At 45.0% G+C, this 20,774-nt stretch overlaps 3 protein-coding genes across 4 annotated transcripts in view; 1 reads left to right on the plus strand and 2 right to left on the minus strand.

Annotated features, from left to right (window-relative positions):
- The window catches only part of IQCK (IQ motif containing K), a gene marked incomplete at its 5' end in the record, with an annotated part of 38,522 nt that extends 36,479 nt beyond the window's left edge, over positions 1–2,043 (minus strand). The window contains 2 exons of the mRNA XM_081965737.1: positions 351–421; positions 1,977–2,043. Coding sequence (XP_081821863.1) covers positions 351–421; positions 1,977–2,043 — 138 coding nt within the window. The remainder of the gene's footprint in view (positions 1–350; positions 422–1,976) is intronic.
- A 142-nt stretch (positions 2,044–2,185) lies between these two features.
- KNOP1 (lysine rich nucleolar protein 1) lies at positions 2,186–10,498 on the plus strand. Its single transcript, XM_081965710.1, has 5 exons — positions 2,186–2,233; positions 3,749–4,925; positions 6,943–7,011; positions 8,804–8,875; positions 9,774–10,498. Exons 2-5 carry the CDS (start codon positions 3,765–3,767, stop codon positions 10,083–10,085), a joined length of 1,614 nt encoding a protein of 537 aa, XP_081821836.1. The 5' UTR covers positions 2,186–2,233; positions 3,749–3,764; the 3' UTR covers positions 10,086–10,498.
- A 2,954-nt stretch (positions 10,499–13,452) lies between these two features.
- Positions 13,453–20,774, minus strand: part of VPS35L (VPS35 endosomal protein sorting factor like) — a 50,030-nt gene continuing 42,708 nt past the window's right edge. For both annotated transcript variants that reach the window (XM_081965693.1, XM_081965692.1), the window contains exons 27-31: positions 20,200–20,339; positions 17,707–17,872; positions 16,634–16,752; positions 14,008–14,154; positions 13,453–13,810 (exon numbers count right to left, since the gene is read on the minus strand). In XM_081965693.1, the coding sequence (XP_081821819.1) occupies positions 13,712–13,810; positions 14,008–14,154; positions 16,634–16,752; positions 17,707–17,872; positions 20,200–20,339 (671 nt within the window). In that variant the 3' untranslated portion in view covers positions 13,453–13,711. The remainder of the gene's footprint in view (positions 13,811–14,007; positions 14,155–16,633; positions 16,753–17,706; positions 17,873–20,199; positions 20,340–20,774) is intronic.

Raw genomic sequence — 20,774 nt, forward strand, 5'->3', positions numbered from 1 at the left:
CGCCAGAACTGGTCAGAACCTGCTGAATGCCACCTGTGGGTGGCTGGATGGAGTCACTGAAGCAGTCGGCGTGAGCTTAAATAGACTCCAGAGGATGGTAGAGGACAGGAAGGCCTGGAGGAATGTTGTCCATGGGGTCCCAATGGGTCGGACATGACTTCACAACTAACAACCACCACCAATGTATAGTTCTTAGCTATCTATAATAACAATCTTTTGGCAACATTGTATGGAATATTGATTCTTCTCGCTTTTTAAAAAGAGCATAAAACAGTTCCAGAATTATTATTTTTTTAAGACACCGAAGAGAACCACTACGGATTTTTTTTCCGTTTTCGTTTTGTTTTTACCTGTAAGGCAGGCGGAGGTGCTTCTTTCTTTTCCAAATGATCCGGATGAATAGGAATTTGGGCTTCAAATTCTTTGTTTGTTTTCAAGAAAGTGAAGGAGAAAATGAAAAAGACAAAGAGAGAAGGATAAGGAATTAATTCCCAGAACACTATTTGGAGGATGAAAGATCAAGGTTTTTTTTATTTGTTGCCGTTTCTGGAAGCTGTTAGAAGGTTTTTCTGGTTAAATTAGAATATCCTGGCTTTGAAGATTTATTTATAGATTAGAGACAAGATAAGGAAAATATTTTAAATATTTAGGTTGCCCTTTTAAAGAAAATGATACGTTACTATGTTAAAAGGAAAACCAAAGAATACAAAACCAAGTATTAAAAGCAGCGGTGGCGCAGTGGTTAGAGTGCAGTATTGCAGGCTGCTTTTGCTGCCTGCTGGCTGCCTGCAATTTGGCAGTTCAAATCTCACCAGGCTCAAGGTTGACTCAGCCTCCCATCTTTTCAAGGTGGATAAAATGGGGTCTCTTCGCTGCCTTTGGTTTGACCTAAGCTTCCTACCTGTCTGCTACACTGTCCTACCTGTCAACGACTACTTCAGCTTCAACCTCAATAATACACGAGCAAACAATAGATACAAACTCAAGGTAAACCGCTCCAAACTCAATTGCAGAAAATACAACTTCAGCAACAGAGCGGTCAACACCTGGAATGCTCTACCTGACTCCGTTGTTACATCCTCAACCCCCCCCATAGCTTCAACCTCAAACGGTCTGGACCTCACCCCATTCCTAAGAGGTCCGTAAAGGGGGCCTGCATAAGGGCACCAGCGTGCCTACCATCCCTGTCCTTCTGTCCCCATTTATTTGTACTTGTTCGTGTCAATGTTTATACTTATAACTGCTATTTTGTACATGTTTGACAAAATAAAATAAAAGAATAAAATAAAAGAAGCAAAATATATAAAAATAAATAAGTAAATAAAACAAATAAATAAAACAAACAAATAAATAAAACAAATAAACAAGCAAGCAAATGAATAAAATAAATAAATGAATAAATGAATAAATAAATAAATAAAATAAATAAAATAAATAAAATAAATAAAATAAATAAAATAAATAAAATAAATAAAATAAATAAAATAAATAAAATAAATAAAATAAATAAAATAAATAAAATAAATAAAATAAATAAATAAAGTAAATAAATAAAATAAAATAAATAAAATAAAATAAATAAATGAATAAAATGAATGAATAAATAAATGAATGAAATGAATAAATAAAATAAAACAAATAAGGTATTTCTGCTCCCCAGTCAGCCTTTTCTCCCTGAGGAAGATCACACTCGTTAGCACACTCACTTTCACACCCTTTTGATGTGCAAACTTGGGCTGTTCAGCAAACTTTCTGGCCTGCAAAACTTTCCAGGGCTCTCTCTGCCGCCACCTGCTGGCCACCCACAACCCTGCAACCAGCATCTCTCAGGCAAAAGACCCCCCCGCCCGTTAAGGATTTGGGATATTTTCTCCAACAGCCACACACATCCGGGGAACAACCCGTCAAAAAAAAAAAACCAAAATCCACCCACCCCCCATGGCTCGCGACTTCCATTCCCGCCTCTCCCTCCCCACCTGCGCAAATTTCATCCCAGAGGCTCCGCAGCGGAGCCTCCTCAGCGGCGGCGGTGGCAGCAGCCATGGAAGGGCGCGAGCGAGGAAGCCGTTGCTAGGCGACGGTGAGCCGCGTCTCTAGGCGACGGCGTTCCCGCCGCTTTTTCACTTCCGGGCCGAGCCGGGAAGCGCCGCTCTTTCCCTCTCCTCTCTCTGCTGCCCCTGGCGGGAGAGGAAGCGCAGGTTGTCCCGCGTGGCGGCGTGGAAAAGGCCGAGAGGTGAGCAGGGAATGGGGGTTTGTGTGTTCTTCCGTGGGAGCCGGGTTGGGGGAAAGGCTCCTGCGGGTATATTTTCCTGCGGGTCTTGCAGGGATGGGGCAGGGCTGTTGGGGGTTCTGGCAAGGGGATCCATGGGTGGGGAAGAGTGCCTCGGGGCTTGTGCAGAGTGCCTTTGGATTCGAACCCGGTGCAATTGCGGGGACGGGTTATAACCACCTGCGCGGCTTTTGAATGGCCGGAATCTCCGTTGCTAGAGGCAAGGCGTGCCTGATTTTACAACTTTTGCCCAATATTGCTGAGCGAATCACTTACGTTTTTAAGTGAATCGCGTGGCCATTAAGCGAATCTGACTTAATATGATACGCTTAGTATGAGAGGTATATTCCAATATTTGAGAAGCTGCCACAAAGAAGAGGGAGAAGTCAATTTATTTTCTAAAGCACCGGAAAGCAGGAGAAGAAGAAACAATGGATGGAAACTAATCAAGGAGAGAAGCAACCTGGAATTAAAGGAGAACCTTCCTAACAGGGAGGACAATTAACCAGTGGAGCAGCTTGCCACCAGACGTTGTGGATGCTCCCTCACTGGAGGTTTTTAAGAGACTAAACAGTCACTTGTCTGAAATGGTACAGAGTCTCCTGCTTGAGCAGGGGGCTGGACTAGAAGACCTCCATGGTCCCTTCCAGCTCTATTCTGATTGAATGCATCTTTGCAATGTGTGTATTTTGCAACGCTTGTGAAACAGTGTTTTCTGGGGGGCGGGCTGGAAACCAGGAGATGGTGAGTTCTAGTCCCGCTTTAGGCGTGAAAACTGGGTGATTTTGATAACCAGGCGGTGAGTTCTAGTCTCTCCTTAGGCATGAAAGCCAACTGGGTAACTTTGAGCCAACCACTAGGAGATAGTAAGTTCTAGTTCTGTCTTAGGCATGAAAGCCAATTTGGTAACTTTGGGCCAATCACTAGGAGATGATGAGTTCTAGTGCTGCCTTAGGCATGGAATCCAGCTGGATGAGTTTGGCCAGTCCCTCTCTCTCAGCCCACCCCATCTGACAAGGTTGTTCTTGTGGGGAGACGAGGAAGAGGAAGGAGTATTAGGTATGTTGTTGGCAACTGCCATATATTTATGACGGTTGCAGTGTCCCAGGGCCAAGGGATCGCCCAGCCAGCTTCTGACAAGCCACCCCAATGGGGGAAGCCAGATTTGCTTAATGGACTGCATGATTCATTTAACGACTGCAGTAATTTGCCTAACTGTGGCAAAAATGTCATTCAAGTGGACACAACTCCCTTCTCACCTGTCTCGATTAGCAACAGAAATGTTGGCCTCCATTGTGGTCATAAGCTGAGGGCCGCCTGCAGTTTGAAAAGAAATTGGACTTGCTGAATATTCCGTTGCAAATAATTTGCCTTTGCACATCTGTTGTTATAAATGTACGCTACTTCGTAAGCAGAGGTCTGTTCATCATTTGTAACCCCAAACCTCTTTCTTTTGTGAATTTTTGTGCTCCCCTCCAGAGAAGTCCCCCAAAATATGAAGAATCCTGAGCAAACAGCAAGGAAAAAGAACAAAGCTGGAGATCCTAATTGTGGCCGGGTTATTATAATCGGAAGCCCCAAAAGCCGCTGTTCAGATTTAGGCAAAAAGGTCAGGCCCAAAAAATTAAAATGCTTGGCGAAACAAACGAATTCAGAACTGCCAGATCCAAAGAAGGAAGCAGGGGCAAGCTCTCCCGTGGTTATAGAAAGCAGCTCAAATTTAGAATTGTTAACAGACGCCAAGAAAAGAAAGAAGGCGTTCAAAAAACAGAAAGGCCAAAAGCTGTTTTATACACAGATCCAAAACGCCGACTGTCCGGATAAAGAGCAGCCTGGTACTGATCTTCACGCCAGTAACAAAGGCTCCGAGAACTTCGGCAGGCAAGACGAAAAAGAATCGGCGATGAAAAAGAAAAAGAAGAAAAAACGGAAAGACAAACCTGCTTGCCTTGAGTTTTTGCACAGTGGTGACTGCGAAGAGCCTGTGAAACAAATCTCTGGAAAACTGGAACCCAGTTGCCAAGAAATGCCCTCCGGTCAGAAAAAGAGTAAGACCGTTGAGCAGAAAGCGGTGGGTGAAGAAGTCGAGAAGAAACACTTCGAGTACTACAAGGGCAACCCAGAGAACGCTTCAAAAAAAGACATTGCCAGCTACAAGTGCGAAGATGGCCAAAGTGGGGATGGACTTATGCAACGACAGAACAATCTGGCCCGTAGATCAGAAAAAGACAGCGAAGCCATCAAGAAGAAGAAGAAGAAGAAGAAGAAGAAGAAAATAAAGCCTGCTTCATTTTCCTGCTTAGCCACGATCCAGGAAAACCCCGGTGATATGATGAGTGAATATAGCTTAAAACGCAGATCTGAGAAAGTGGCAGGGGTCTGCAAGACCCCTAAGGGAGTTAATAAAGCAGCCAAGAAGAAGGCGAAAAGGAAAACTGGAAAGATACGCCGTTCTGCGGAAGCTGGCCAGGACGTCTTATCAAAGGTGGGAGAGCCAGGTGGGAAGGAAAAGAGAAAGAAAGCAAAGAAACGCAAAGTGGAACAAGATGACCGGAACGGATTGGAGGGCGGCCAAGGACAGCAGGTCAAGAAAAAAAGGAAAAACAAGGACGTTGAAAAGTCTCGAGATGGCGGGAAGAAAGTAAAGGAAACGAAGGTACATTTGGAATGGAGAGGGCTGGTGGTTTTTTTTAAAAAAAAATTACGGGCTAAATCTGAACTAAATTGGCACTTTGGTAATTTCAATGGGAGTAAACTCTATGACTTCAAATAGTAGTTAATAGTCCAGCTAGTCAGCTTACAAACTATTCATTCTGTGCCTGTTCAGTTAACAATGGTATGGTTGTGACCCACCAGCAGTCAGTGGAGCTGGCAGTAGAATCAGACAGTGAGGAGGTTGGGGAGGAAGATGGGCCAGTCCTGGAGTCTGGGGAAGGCTCTGATGAGGGCTCTGTGTCGGAGGCAGAGAGGGGGCCAGGGCCGTATGCCAGTTATCAGCTCCCTTCAGAGTCAGACATCAGTGAGGCAGAAGAACAGCTGGTGTGCGCATGAGCAGAGTTGTCAGACGAAGGGAACAGCTAAAGAACAGGGGTCGACTTGAGAGTAGAGCCACAGGTGGACGATGAATGGCCCCTCCCATAGGAAATAAAAGAGGAGCGAAAGGGGCTTTTGCAGGAAACAATTTGTTCGTTCATTAGTTCATTTCAGGAGCGTGAAGATCTGTCCGTGAATCCCAGAGACTCTGTGCCCAGTCTTTCCGTGCACAGCACTCCATTCGGATAATATTCACATGGCAGCTTTCCAAGCTAGATAAGGTCTGTGGTCATAACTTCACCTTTGAAAGACTGTTTGCCAGGCCTTGGCTGAATGTGAAGGAGAGGAATTCACATTTGTTTAATAAAAGGGGCTTTGTCGGGACCAGGAATCCTCTTCGTGCTTTTTTGGGGAAACCTAGGTCAGAACACACAGGTCTTAACAAGTTGCCAAGGTTGAATGCTCCCCGTGAAAGATTGCCTTGCTGATTGGATGACTTGGCCGATCAATCTTTTGAGATAATAAACGCATCCGGCTAGAATAGGAGAGGGAGCCAGCTTTCCCAGAACGTAAACACAGCCCAGATATCAACAAGAGCATCCCATTCTTTGCATTAAATTCCCCGGTGTGTTGCCAACAATCATCTTAATACTGCCAAGCTATTTCATGCTCAGGTTGGCATTTTCGAATGCCTCCAGAAATGTACGCTGAGCAACCTTTTTTTTATTTTTTATTTAGAAGGCTAAAAAGCTTTCGGTCAATTTTATTTTTTATCTGCGCTGTCCAAGAAAGGCTTTTTTGTGATGGGTATGATATCTCTTGGCCTTTTATTGCTCTTGTATCCCGAGCAGCTTAATAGGAAGAGGAAGAGAATTGGGCTGTTGAATGTTATCCTCTTGTCCTTTTTTTTAGCATGGTAACTAAGCAGCGGTGGGATTCAGCCGGTTCGCACCTATCCGGGAGAACCGGTTGTTAACTTTCTAAGCAGTTGGGAGAACCGGTTGTTGGACGAAATCTCCTTTTGGGTTTTTCCCCACTTTACAGGGCTAATCCTGTAAGGAAGGCAGGAAGGAAGGAAACATTCTGGTGTTGTTTCTAGCCTCATCTTTATCGCCCTTACAGAAATTGCCTCCCCGGTTAACCCTTATGACATTGTCACCGCTAAGGCGAAGCGCCCATCGATCTGAGTGACGTTGAGTTGGCCACGCCCACACGATCACATGACCACTGAGCCACGCCTACCCAGCTGGTTATTCGGGCAGAGAACCGATTGTTAAATTATTTGAATCCTACCACTGATGGCAACCTTATTTATGGTTCCAAAACATTTGGAATTCAGGGGCTGCTGAAGAGTAGAATGACCCAGAACGCAGACTTGAAGGATTCCAGTTTTCCGCAAGGATGATAGGATTTAACGGAGCCTTCGCTTCCATAAACAACCAGAAATCTGGAGCTAGGGGTTAGAGGCTAGCAAAATATTACCTGTAGCATCCCGTTTAGTAAGGCTCATGGGAAATGTAGCGCGACACCAGATTGGGGAGAATTTTACAAACCAAGGTTGTTTTTAACCCTACTATACTTAACCCTGAAGAGGTTTCAACAGCATTGTGTCTTTGTTTTTAAAAAAAAAAATGAAACAGATCACAGAAGACGAAATAAAACTGGTGGCATTCAGAAAAGGAAACTGCGATGAAGTGAAGATAGACAAGGTAGAATCATTTATCTTATGGCTGCGTTGGGAGCTTGTCCGATGAGGGCTGGCTTTGATGCCAAGATGGGAGACGCGATGGGCATCAACTGCTTATCTTGACCACCTGGATGTCCAGTGCTCGAGCCAGGTTGGATTTTTGTATGGAAGAGGATTTGGGGAAATGCTGTAGGACAGGGGTGTCCAAACTTGGCAACTTTAAGACTTGTGGACTTCAACTCCCAGAATTCCCCAGCTGGCTGGGGAATTCTGGGAGTTGAAGTCCACAAGTCTTAAAGTTGCCAAGTTTGGACACCCCTGCTGTAGGAGGTGCAGTGTGGATGTCAAGTCTCAAAAGGAAAGCCAATTTTTAAAAAATCAGTCCCTTCCCTTTTTCCATTCCTCGCCTCTCCCTTCCCTTCCTTTCAATCAATCAGAATAGAGCTGGAAGGGACCTTGGAGGTCTTCTAGTCCAGCCCCCTTCTCAAGCAGGAGATCCTATGCCACTTCAGACAAGTCACTGCCCAATCTCTTCTTAGTGATGAAGCACCCATAATTTCTAGTGGCCAGCAGTTCCACTGGTTAATTGTCCTCAATGTTAGGAAGTTTCTCCTTAAATTCCAGGTTGCTTCTCTCCTTGATTAGTTTCTATCCATTGTCCTGCCTTCAGATGCTTTGGAAAATAAATTGACCCCCTCCTCTTTGTGGCAGCCTCTCAAAATACTGGAATCCTGCTATCATATTAAGCCGGATTCGCTTAATGACCACGTGATTCACTTAACAAAGATAGTGATTTGCTTAGCAATGGCATCCCTTCCCTTCCCATCTAGATTCATTAGAGCAAATCAGCCATGCATTTGTATGTAAATAAATACACTCAGTCGTCTCTAACCTCTTTACTGAGAAAATTCTATTTGGCCTGGGATTGCAGGCACTGGGGAATCAGGCCATTGGAGAATTTGAGAATTCACATGCGAAGAAATTGTGTGGTTGGCTTGGTTTTGTTTTCACAAGTGCTGTTTTAATCCTCAGAGGGTTAACGCCAGTGCGGCTTTTCTTAGCTTTGCCTTCCCAGAGATCCTTCAATAATATCAGTGCGTGGCGGGCTTGTATTGCATGGCGGTCAAAGAATTCTTAAAAGTAAGCCTTTTAATTTTGGATTCAGAAAGAAATATTCCCGGAGCCGTGGTCCTCAATCTTGGCAATTCAAAGTGGTGTGGACTTCAGCTCCCAGAATTCCCCAGCCAGCAAAGCAGAGCAAAGCAAAGGTGGCTAGGGAATTCTGGGAGTTGAAGTCCATACCTCTTCAACTTAATCAAGGTTGAGAAACATTGCCCCTAATAAAGAAATCTGGTAGTCACTCCTCTTTTACTCAAGTTTACTCAGTGCATTTACTCCAACCTATCCAAATCATTCTAATGATTTGATATCTTCTAATGGTTGCCTGGAAGGGGATGCAGTAGCTCATGGCTAAGACGGTGAGCTTGTCGATCAGAAAGATCGGCAGTTCGAATCCCTAGCGCCGCATAACGGAGTGAGCTCCCGTTACTTGTCCCAGCTTCTGCCAACCTAGCAGTTCGAAAGCATGTAAAAATGCAAGTAGAAAAATAGGAACCACCTTTGGTGGGAAGGTAACAGTGTTCCGTGCGCCTTTGGCTTTGAGTCATGCTGGCCACATGACCACGGAGACGTCTTCGGACAGCGCTGGCTCTTCGGCTTTGAAACGGAGATGAGCACCGCCCCCTAGAGTCAGGAATGACTGGCACATATGTGTGAGGGGAACCTTTACCATTATTTATGCTTCTTTGCTCCAGCTGAGACGGCAAGCGCTTCAAGAAGAGATTGACCGGGAATCCGGCAAAACCAAGGTTGCTAAGGAAGGCTCGGTAAGCACACTTGTTTTGTGTCTGGTGAGTTTCACCCAAGCCCTTTTAGTGACGCTGTCGGCTTCACACGTGAGTCACAGTCTCTGGAGTTGATCCACCAATCACTCCTTTGTTTGGGAACCTGAGGTCATGTCACGGGGCCAATTAGCTGAATCCCTGGAGACTCTTGAGAGCCGATCAGTCCTGTCTGACCTCTGGCAAATTGTAATTCTCATCTTTGGTCCTGAAAAGGGGCATTTCCCCCCCCCTCCCCCCTCTATTTCCTTTGGGAGAATTAGTCGTAAGGTCTTTGTGCAAAAGGGACTCATCTCAGAATACAAACAGCAGCCACGCTTTTGGGTCTTGCTGTCCCCGGAAGTTTCAAGTAATATTTTTTTTCTCCTTTTCACGATTGAAAAATCACGCAGTCCTCGACGAATGTCCACAATTGAGAGAGAGAGAGATGATAGATAGATGATAGATGGATGATATATAGAGATAGATAGATAGATAGATAGATAGATAGATAGATAGATAGATAGATAGATAGATAGATAGATAGATAATAGAAGATAGATAGATAGATAGATAGATAGATAGATAGATAGATGATAGATAGATAGATAGATAGATAGATAGATAGATAGATAGATAGATAGATAGATAGATAGATAGATGATAGATAGATAATAGATGATAGATAGATATAGATAGATAGATATAGAGATAGATAGATGATAGATAGATATAGATAGATAGATATAGAGATAGATAGATTATAGAGATAGATAGATGATATAGAGATCGAGATAGATATAGAAGATAGATAGATACATAGATAGATAGATGATAGATAGATATAGATATATGTATAGATTGAGCTGCAGAGAGTCTGCTAAACTTTTCTCTTGTTCTTCAGGACAATTGTCTGGGCCAGTGGAGCACCGCAAGATTGGAAACTCCGGAGCAAACGACCAAATTTCACAGACTGATGGGTGGATTTAAACAAGGCTTCGCCCCAGCTCAGAGTTCTCCAGCAAAGGCTAACAAATCCAACATGGCCCTGGACCGTCCCAGAGAACAAGAACTGCATCATAACCTCGAAGCAGAATTCAAGAAAGCCGTGGGGTTTAAGCACCATCGAGGAATCGGCCTGGGGTTCCAGTCCAGTACTCCGAGCGGTGTACACATAGACAAATACGCTTCCAAATCTATTAAATTTGAAGCCTGACCCTATGAGGAAGGGAAGGATAAATTGGATTTCAACTCGGCTGCTGTTCTCAAAACAGGAGATAAAACAGCTGCTTTGGCAGGTTTAAAGGGCCACGATTGGCTGGTTTAGGATGGGCAACTACGGTCGTTTAACAGTATAAATAAGTGGCGGGTCAGAATAAAACGTATGTTAGCTCAGAACCACACAACCTTTGGTTTGCCCGCAGTCCCAATTTTTGCTGTGCCCCTGAATGTTAGGGACAGAATGCGAAGTTTGTCTGTCCAACACCTGGGCAAATGACTACACAGATTCACAGTCCTGGCCTCAGTGTTGTGCTCTTCCGTCACAGAGTGACTGTGTATCCAGGGGAGAAAAGCCATCTTGTTATTTTAGTCTCACATCCATTTTATTAAATGTTTTTTTCTACAATTCATCTGTCTCAAGTGGCTATCTCAAACGTATCCGTATCTAACCAGGGAGATGATCATCTTTACGATTGGCCAAAATGCAGCTTTGCACCTCTTTGCCAGTTCACAAGACCCCAAGGACGTTATTTGTAGGTCAGGGTTGAACCTGGGTGTTCGGACCCAGGCTTCCTTAACGAGCATGAAGCAGAGTCGGGGTCCCGGCAAAACCTACTTTATTTACACGACTGAATTCCTTTCATTTACAGTCAGGAAGGCTTGGCAAAGGGTCTTTCCGAGGAATGTTTATCCACTTTATCCGCTTGGAGAGCTGCCAGATAACTGGTTTCCAAACGGCAGGGCAAGGCAACCCTTGGCACAGAGTCTCTTATAGTCATAAACAGAACTTTCCACTCTTGACACGACCAAAGTCCCCGTTCGTTCCTCTTGTTTCCTACGGGAGGGGCCAATCACCTCCAAGGTGTGGCTTTACTCCCAAGTCGACCCTGCTTCCTTAGTTGTTCTTGTCTTCTGGCAGCTCTGCACATGCGCACACTGGGAAGAGGCTCCAGCTGTTCCTCTGCCTCACTGCTGTCTATCTCCCTCTCTGACTCCGACACAGAGCCCTCGTCTGAGCTTTCCTCTGCCCCCAGGACTGGCCTATGTTCCTCCCCAATCTCCTCCCTGTCTCACTCTGCTGCCAGCTCCTCTGGTGGGCCACAGCCCCGGGGTCCTTAATGCTCTCTGAGCTTGGTTGTTTTTCTGGCTGACGTTTCACGACCCAATTAGGAGACATCATCAGTGCTAGACGGGAGTAGGGTTTGCTCTCTGTTTATATAGAAGTGGTTGGGGCAATCGAGAAACTACCAATGCTTGGAAAATTATTTCTGGAGTTGTGGATGATTGGTGACATTATGGTCAATTGAAAGTAATGATGTACAATATGAACTAATGGGAATCTTTTTTTCTTCCTTAATTTCTCTTTTTCTTTTTTAGAGATAGGTACTATTATAATTCTATAAAGATTTATTGTTACTTGATAGAAAATTATGGATTCGAGAAAATAAGGGTTGTTAGAAACGAAAGAATATTAATGGTAATCTGAACACATAACGCTCAATGACGGTGAAGTTTTTAGTTATGCTTAATGGATAACCGGCGATTTTATTCTCTGTTTTAAAAACTGATGCACAAAAGCTTGTAACCAAACGACATGCTTGACGAAATTGTGGAAAGTTTTGTGTGTGTGTCTGTGTGTGTGTTCTGTTTTGTATGTTTTTTTTTTAATAATTGGAAAAGACAAGAAACTACCAATGCAGACAATCAAACAGCAAACAACAGCCTAATCAAGGAACTAAGAAGAAAACCATACACCCATCAACTGACAGGGCATGTCACCTGTATATAAACAGAGGGCAAACCCCACTCTTTCTAGCACTGATGATATTACCTAGTTGGGTAATGAAACATCTGTAAGCGAACAACCAAGCTGTGAGAGCACCAAGGGCTTCCTTTACTCTGCTGACCTTAATTTATTCTCCTTTTCTTCTCAACCCCCCCCCTCCCCTCACTTTGTATGACATCACCTTTTTCCTTTCAGGCCCTTCTTCCAAGTCAGCCTTCGCATTTATACAAAATCAAGCTGAGATCAAGGCTGCTTATTTTGAACACCGACTTCTGCACTTTGGGATTCTTCATTTTTGCATTTTGTATGGCAGCCCTGTGCCAACATGCGTACTTTGCTAAAACGCTGGTCCCCCTGTTCTCAAAGGATTACATCATCCAGCAATTTAAAGGGAAAACCTCTCCGTTCACTCCCTGGCAATTATAAATTAAAAAGCAAGACGAAGACTGATCATAGGAACCAGCCATCTCGATTACATAAAATAGCCAGCTAAAGACTGCTTACAAAGATGAATACTGAATATAAATGCCTCTTATCTTTAGGGATGTTTTCAAAATGAGTTTTGAAGGAAATGCATTGTGAATTAACTGATCTGTGCTGCAAACACAATCATTTACACTACTTAACACAATAACAGAAGAGTGGAAAGGGATTTAGAGGTCATGTAGGCCAACCCCCTGCCCAAGCAGGAAATCCTATACCAGACAAATCATTGTCCAGTCTCTTCCTAAAGGTATTCAGTGATGGAACAACCGTAACTTCTGGAGACAAGGTGTTTGATTAAGTGTTCCAACAGTCAGGGAATTTCTCCTTGGTTCTAGGCTGGTTATCATCTTCATTAAAATTAAAGGTAAAGGTTCCCATCACGTGCTAGTTGTTCCCAACTCTAGGGGGCAGTACTCATCTCTGTTTCAAAGCCGAAGAGCCAGGGCTGTCCGAAGACGTCTCCGTGATCAAGTGGCCGGCATGACTAAATGCCGAAAGCGCACGGAACGCTGCTCCCCGCCAAAGGTGGTCCCTATTTTTCTACTTGTATTTTTTACGTGCTTTCGAACTGCCAGGTTGGCAGAAGCTGGGACAAGTCATGGGAGCTCACTCCGTTACGCAGCGCTAGGGATTTGAACTGCCGACCTTTCTGATCGACAAGCTCGGCGTCTGAGCCACTGCGTCCCCTTATCTATTACTTCTTGTCTGGCTTTGGAGAATAGCTTGACTCTCTCTTCTTTGTGGCAGCCCCTCTAATAGTGGAAAGCTGCTATTATGTCTCCCCTAGTCTTTCTTTTCATTAAACTAAACATTTGGGATAGACATACTTTGCAAGGGCTTTCCCAAACGTTAACATTTTCTCAGTTGCGCTTTCTTGACTAGGTGGTTTCAGAGCATGTACTTTAAAGACATCAAATAATTCTAGCTTATCCTTTTCCTAAAGCTAGTAAGTACTTGCCTTTCTCTTTCGCCTTGCCAACCCAAACCATCGTCTTTCTTTCCTTTGCAAGCCCGCCAAATTTGGATTTAAAAGTTATTTTTTTCCATTCCGCAACGATTAAAGATAATATTTCACTGACCCATTAACATGAACATCAAAGTCAACCTTTAATGATGAACAGCTGTGTGGTGGGGCAACAACCTCCGGTGTTTTGTTTTTTTTTAAACCCCAAAAATGACTGCATTGTCGGGAAAATTTACCCTTTTCTTCGACAACCGAATAAATCTATTGTGTGCCAAGGGAGCTTTTAAAGGGAAAAGAGATCGGAGCCTGATCACACCCTATGAGGCAGTTTGGGGGCTTGGAGAACTACCTTTCCAGAGGTGGGATTGCCCAGTTCGACATCCATTTAAGTTCTTGATTGCAAAGGAAGCCTTAGTGTCAGCTCTGTAAAGTGGCTGAGTTCGGGGTGTTTACTCTGCAGCTTGATGTATTCCAATGTTTTGACCTAGAAAGCGAAAAAGGGAGGAAAAGCATCGTTGAGACGGTTAGGCATCTCGGCCTCAGCCTTAAAGAGTGTTTTTAAGGTCCAGTGGTTCAGGCATGAAATTATTACCCAGCAGGGTGGATACAAATTGGCGTGGCACCTTCCTCGTCAGCATCCCACGGGGCCTTATGTGGTGGTGAGGTTCCGTCTCTCCTTACCGTGGTTTTGGTGTCCGCAAAGCCATGTTTCTGAGCCAGGTTCCACAGGTTGACGGCCAACTGGTTGAGTTTATTGTTCCGCAGGTCGGCGTGAGCCAAGAGGCTATTGAAGAAGCAGAGGGCCAGGTGACTTTGGCGCTTCAGAGTCTGCCAATGACAAGAAAAGGATCGGTTAGGGGGCGGCTAAGCAATACGCGTAGTCCTTGACTTACAACCATTCACTGAGTGAGCAAAGGTCCGGCGGCACTGAACAACGTGACAAACGACTGGTCCTCACACTTAGGACTGTTGCAGCATCCTCACAGTCATGGGATCGATGTGAGTCGGGCATTTTGCAACCTGCCTTATGTTTGACACCCCTGTTGTAGGTCATCTAGTGTCCAAAGGGTAAGAGAAGTCAAAGTGTAAAACCACGGAGAAGGGATCGGTTGGTCGTCTGGTCTTGCAATCATGCTTGCTAAATTTTGGGGAAATGCCGCAGTACTCCCATATAACACCTCTCCTGCGCGGGCTGCACTGGCTACCTGTGGCTTTTCGGGTGCGTTTCAAGGTGTTGACTATCATCTTTAAAGCGCTCCATGGCACAGGACCTAGCTATCTGCGGGATCGCATCCTACCCCACACATCCCTGCGACCAATTCGCTCTCACAGAGAGGGACTCCTCCGGGTGCCGTCCACTAGGCAATGCCAGCGGGCGGCGCCCAGGAGTAGGGCCTTCTCTGTGATGGGCCCGACCCTCTGGAATGACCTCCCCCCCCCGACATCAGAACAACCACCGATCTCCGCTCCTTCCGCAAGAAACTTAAGACCCACCTGTTCCACTTAGCTGGCCTGGCCTAACCGTAGTTTTAATCTTTCATCCTTCTGGCCGGTATTTTACATTTTCCGGGGTAGACTTTTTAGACTGCTTTTTAATTTTTATCATTGTACGGCTTTATATTTAATCTATTTTTAAGGGGTATTTAATATTTTCTATTGTGTATATGGTTTTTTAGTTGCTGTCTGTACACCGCCCCGAGTCCCTTTGGGCAGAGGGGGTGGTCTATAAATTCAATAAAATTCAAAATTCAAAAAATGCAAACTCAACCGAGCACCCGCGTGGAAGGCTGAGCCCTCTTTCTGAACTCTTCCCTTTGTCAAGAAGTGTGTTTCCCTGAACAAAGCTTGCAAAGAAAGCCGGGAAATCCTCAGCCGAGAGTTAACAGCCGTCTCCTCAAGCCCCAACATCAGCCCCCAAAAAAAACCCTAACGTATTTTTCAGTATATAAGACGCAACTTTTTCCCTCAAAAAAGAGGCTGAAAATCTGGGTGCATCTTATACACTGAATACAGCATTTTTACCTCCCGAAACCCTGCCCCCTTTCACCAAAATGGCCGTGCAAAACCTTTAGGAGGCTTTCAGGGTGCTCCTGGGGGCAGAGCCTCCTAAAGGCTATGCATGCAATTTTTTTGACAAAATACAGGCCATTTTTTGCTCATTTGTGGGGGGCCGGACACCCCAGGATCACTCTGCAAGCCTCCTAAAGGCTATTCATGCCTTTGTTGGGGGAAAAACGGGCCCGCTTTGGCGAAAAACGGGCTGTTCTTGGGAGGTTTGCAGAGTGCAAAAACTTTTTTTTAAATTTGCCTCTTCAAAACCTGGGTGTGTCTTATACTCCGAAAAATACGGTATTTCTTGGAGAGAGGAGTTGGTGAGATGATCACGGTTGACCTGCCCCATCAATTAATGTGTTTCATACTTCACTGGAAGTCTCTTAACACTCAGCCAGCCTTAACCGTCGCCCAGGGGGTGAGTTATGACTATACAAGCAGAGAGGGGAAAACAAAGGCTGCCGAAATGCAGGCGGCTAGATTGCTGCCGTGAGCTCTCCATGGGGCTGCCATTGGAGGCCTTTTGGAAGTTAAGAGCTGGTCCAGATTGCAGCAATGAAGGTGCAGGAAATCCTTGACGCAACTGAGCCCAAAATTTCCATTGTTAAGGGAGACCACCGTTAAGTGAGTTTTGCCCCATTTTACGACCCTTTCTGGCCACAGTTGTTAGTAACACGATTGTTAAATGAATCTGGCTTCCCTGTTGACTTTGCTTGTCAGAAGTTCGCAAAACTGACTCTGGGACACTGCCACCGTCATAAATACGAGTCAGTTGCTGAGTGGCTGAATTTTGATCACGTGACCATGGGGATGCTACAACTGTTTTCAGCGTGAAAAACGGCCATAAGTCACTTTTTTCAGCGCCGTTATAAGGTCAAACAGCCACTAAATGAATGATTGTAAGTCAAGGACTAGCAGTAATTATGTGTACACCTTCATAAGGTCACATCCAACCAATACTATGTAAGTTGCGTTGTTTCCCATATAGTTTCTGGATGGAATTCTCAAAATTCAGAAATCTGTACAAACTGGGGGGGGGGGGGTCAAAAGCACAATGACTATATATGTATACTTTTTTGAAAGTCTGTGAATCCTGTACTTCAGAGACTTTTACAACTTGGTTTAATCAAGTTTTGCGGATAAGAGATTCAGACTAAACCACATAAAAATCAGGGTTCCGTATCGCGCTAGTGAGGCAAAAGCAGGAGAGGGAAAGTTTATTTTTCAATACGAAGCGCCAACCGTTCATACTCGCCTCGTCTTTCCCAAGATTCTTCAAATGCTCCAAGATTTGGCTTATCACCGTTTCACACAATCTGCTCGTTTCTGCCAAAAATTTAGTGTCTCCACCGTACAAGGTATCGTTAGATTCAACTGGGGGGAAAAGATTAAATATGGAAAGGGAGTTCAATAAGAATTTGGAAGGCTAACCGTATAAAAAATAACAACAATAACCCGAGATAAACCTGGCAAATAAGAATTTAGAAGACTAACCCTATCTAATATTTTTTTAAAAAATTAAGTAAACCTAATAATCGAGGGACGCAGTGCCTCAGTGGCTAAGACGCTGAGCTTATTGATCAGAAAGGTCGGCAGTTTGGCGGTTTGAATCCCTAGCGCCGCGTAATGGAGAGAGCTCCCGTTACTTGTCCCAGCTTCTGCCAACCTCGCAGTTTGAAAGCACATAAAAAATTCAAGTAGAAAAATAGGAACCACCTGTCAGGCCTGCAGCCATCTTTTCTTTTGGAACTTTGGCCTGCCACACTTTCTATTATTCTACTGTGCATTTTCTATTGTGGGAAAATGGGAGGGGGATTGTAGGAGTGAGATGTGATGTAGCCATAATGAAATTCTTTCTAGAAAGCCAAGGTCATCCTTTGTCTTTGCACCTCTGCACCTGACTGGAACTGGATGGGTGGAACTGCCAGCATGGCAGTGGGAGATTGGACCATGTGATGGACTTGTGGGTGTGGGGGAAAGATCTTGAACTTTCAACTCAGTGGGGAAAACCGGGTTTTCCTAGATGTGCCAGCATGTCTCTCTTCATAAATTGAAACTTTGAGGAATCCTTTGCCTCGGATTCTAATTTAATTTTGGATGCTATTGGGAACCCCGACGCTACCTTTCCGTGTGCCTTCGGCGTTGAGTCATGCTGGCCACATGACCATGGAGACGTCTTCAGACAGTGCTGGCTCTTCGGCTTTGAAATGGAGATGAGCGCTGCCCCCTAGAGTCGGGAACGACTAGCACATACGTGCAAGGGGAACGTTTACCTTAATAATTGAGGAACCTTCTGCTACCATCTCCCTGCTTTGCCTTCCTTCTCACCTTTGTCTATGTGGTAGAGGTAGGTCTCCTGACTCATTGCAGAAAGGAGATGCACCACATTGGTGTAAATTTTGACTTTGTCATCGCTGTTATCTTCCCAAGTGTAATCCTGGATGACGTTGAGCAGCCCTCGTACGAGGAACAGCACACCTTGTTCAGGATGGTCCTAGGGAGCAAAGGCAGGTGAGATATTGCCACATATTAAGGGACTGCTCTCTTTACCTAAACACTAATGTCTTTAAAAGGATTTATATCAGAGGATTTAAGACTCAGCCTTGTAATGCAACATAGAGGGAGATGGGGATAAGCCATGTTAGTCAGTTGAGCCATTGTCTGAATGGATGTACAGTTGCTCTCTTGAACGTCTTCCAGTAATAGCACATAGCTCTTCCAAGGACTTTCCAAGTGGGGCATCTTGGGTGCCCTCTGAGTTTGGTTGTTTCCTGCAGACGTTTCATTACCCAATTAGATAACATCATCAGGCTTAGAAGGGATTGAGGTTTGCAGAGTGGAGAAGGAGGAAGAGGACTAATGTGGGGTCCTTGGTGCCCCCTGAGCTTGCTTGTTTTCTTGCAGATGTTTCCTTACCCAACTAAGTAACATCGTTGGTGCATTGATGATGTTACCTATGTCGATTGAGTACCCCAGTTGGGTATTGAAACGTCTGCAAGAAAACAAGCTAGCTCAGAGAGCACCAAGGACCCTACAGTTCTGCTCCACCTCCTCCTCCTCCTCTTCATCCCCTTCTCCTTCCTCTGCTCTGCAAACCCGACTCCCTTGAAGCACTGATGATGTTATGTAGTTGGGTATTGAAACATCTGCAAGAAAACAACCGAGCTCAGAAAGCTCAAGGACTCCACAGTTCAACCCTGAGCTACAAGTATTCTATTCATTACATCTTTTTTACATTCTGGTCGCCACGATGTAGAAAAGATGCAGAGACTCTTGAAAGAGTGCAGAGAAGAGCAACAAAGAAGATTAGGAGACTGGAGACTAAAACATATGAAGAACGGTTGCAGGAACTGGGTAGGTCTAGTTTGATGAAAAGAAGGACTACGGGAGACATGATAGCAGTCTTCCAGTATCTCAGGGGCTGCCCCAAAGAAGAGGGAGTCAAGCTATTCTCCAAGGCATCTGAGGGTAGAACAAGAAGCAATGGGTGGAAACTAATCAAGGAAAGAAGCAACTTAGAACTAAGGAGAAATTTCCTGACAGTGAGAACATTTAATCAGAGGAACAATATGGCTCCAGAAGTTGTGAATGTTCCAATACTGGATGTTTTTAAGAAGATGTTGGATAGGGTTTCCTACCTAGGCAGGAGGTTGGACTAGAAGACCTCCAAGGTCCCTTCCAACTCTACTATTGTATTATTGTATTCTACTGATGATATCCCAAGAATTTTTTAACACAATCCAACTTATCCATTGCCTTCCCCTTGTATTTATTTCAGTCTTGCCAAGTATATATTTTTTTCAAGTCTATCCTCCGCCTAAACCCCATGCTACACCTTTTTTTTGCTTTGCGATCATTCATTGCTCCAAAAGCGTAATTGGCCTTTTACACGGTCTGAAGCAGAACAACTCACAGTCAACATTTTAGAGAGCCGTGAATATTACAAAAGCAGCCAGTTTGGTGAAGTAGGTAAGGCACCAAGCAAAAAGATGGGAGACTGGGAGTTCTAGTCTTATTGAGGCACAAAGCCAGCTGGGCAAATTTGGCCTGGCTTCCTCTCTCTCTCTGAGCCCTCGGAAGGAAGCAATGGCGAACCACTTCCCAAATCTTGCCAAGAACATTGCAGGGATTTATCCAAGCAGTTGCTTGCCAAGAGCACCCTCTTTGCATTTGAAGAACTGTATTCCCTTTTCTTTCTAACTTCTCAGAGAACGGGAGCAAGAGAGAGAGAGGGAAATTTGAATTTGTTTCATCTTTATTTGGCTGCTGATTCATGGCTGCTATAGAGGAGCGATTTCAGGGGTGGCCTTCAAAAATTTCAGCAACGGATTCTCTGCCTGGTTGCTGGGTGGGCCTGGTCAACCTCCTGCACCACGGCCGGTGTGTGTGTGTTTGTGTGTGTGTGTGTGCATTTTCGCCTTCCCCAGGCTCCAGAGCCTTTCCTTGAGCCTATGGTAGGGCGAAAACTGCCTCCCCGGGGTTCTGGAAGCCCTCCGGAGGCCCATTTTTCCCTGTCCCCAAGCCTCCGTGCGGGCCCTGCACTTACCTCCCATCCAAAACTGAGACTCCTGGGAGGGGTGGGGTGGGGTAGGAGGGGGCCAGGCAGGGGTGGGATTTGGAGGTTCTCCGAATCGGCCATAGCACTTCGAGTTCGAACTCAGAGCAGCCCCCCCGAGCGACTTGATTTGAAAGCCTGTTTGCTTCTTCCTTCTGTCCCCCACGCATTCAGCTAGAAAGCCCTGTCTTGTCTGAGCAGGTGGGCCAACCTGCAGCTGGCAATTACTAGTGGGCACCACCAGCCTCCTTCTCTTCTCCACTTACGGGAACGATCAACAAAGTGGAAAAGAAGTTGCAGAGGAATTCCAGGAGGTAGGCTTCCGAAGGCCGCAGCTTCCCGTCTATGCTGATCATTTTGGGTACCTCGGGGACCAGGCTGATCGCCGCTCTGAAAAAGGCGTCCGCTATAAAGAGATCGCAGTTGAGGGAGGGGCAGCGGGTATCTCATTAGCAGATTGAACTTAGGTTGATCAATGTGTCTGTTATTTAAAAACGGATTACAATCAAAATAGCAATAGCACTTAGACTTATATACCGCTTCACAGTGCTTTTACAGCCCTCTCTAAGTTTAGAGTCAGCATATTTCCCCCAACAATCTGGGTTCTCATTTTACCCACCTTGGAAGGTTGGAAATCCGAATCAACCTTGAGCTAATCAGGATCAAACTGCTGGCAGTGGGCAGTTAGCCTGCAATACTACATTCTAACCACTGTGCCACCAGGGCTTCTAATAGCAATAGCACTTAGATTTATATACCGCTTCACAGAGCTTTACAACCCTCTCTAAGCGGTTTACAGAGCCAGCCTCTAGTTATATCTTGAATTTCAACCACTCATTTC

Source organism: Natrix helvetica (genome assembly GCF_964273705.1).
Source record: "Natrix helvetica genome assembly, chromosome: 13".
NCBI classification, from domain to species: domain Eukaryota; kingdom Metazoa; phylum Chordata; class Lepidosauria; order Squamata; family Natricidae; genus Natrix; species Natrix helvetica.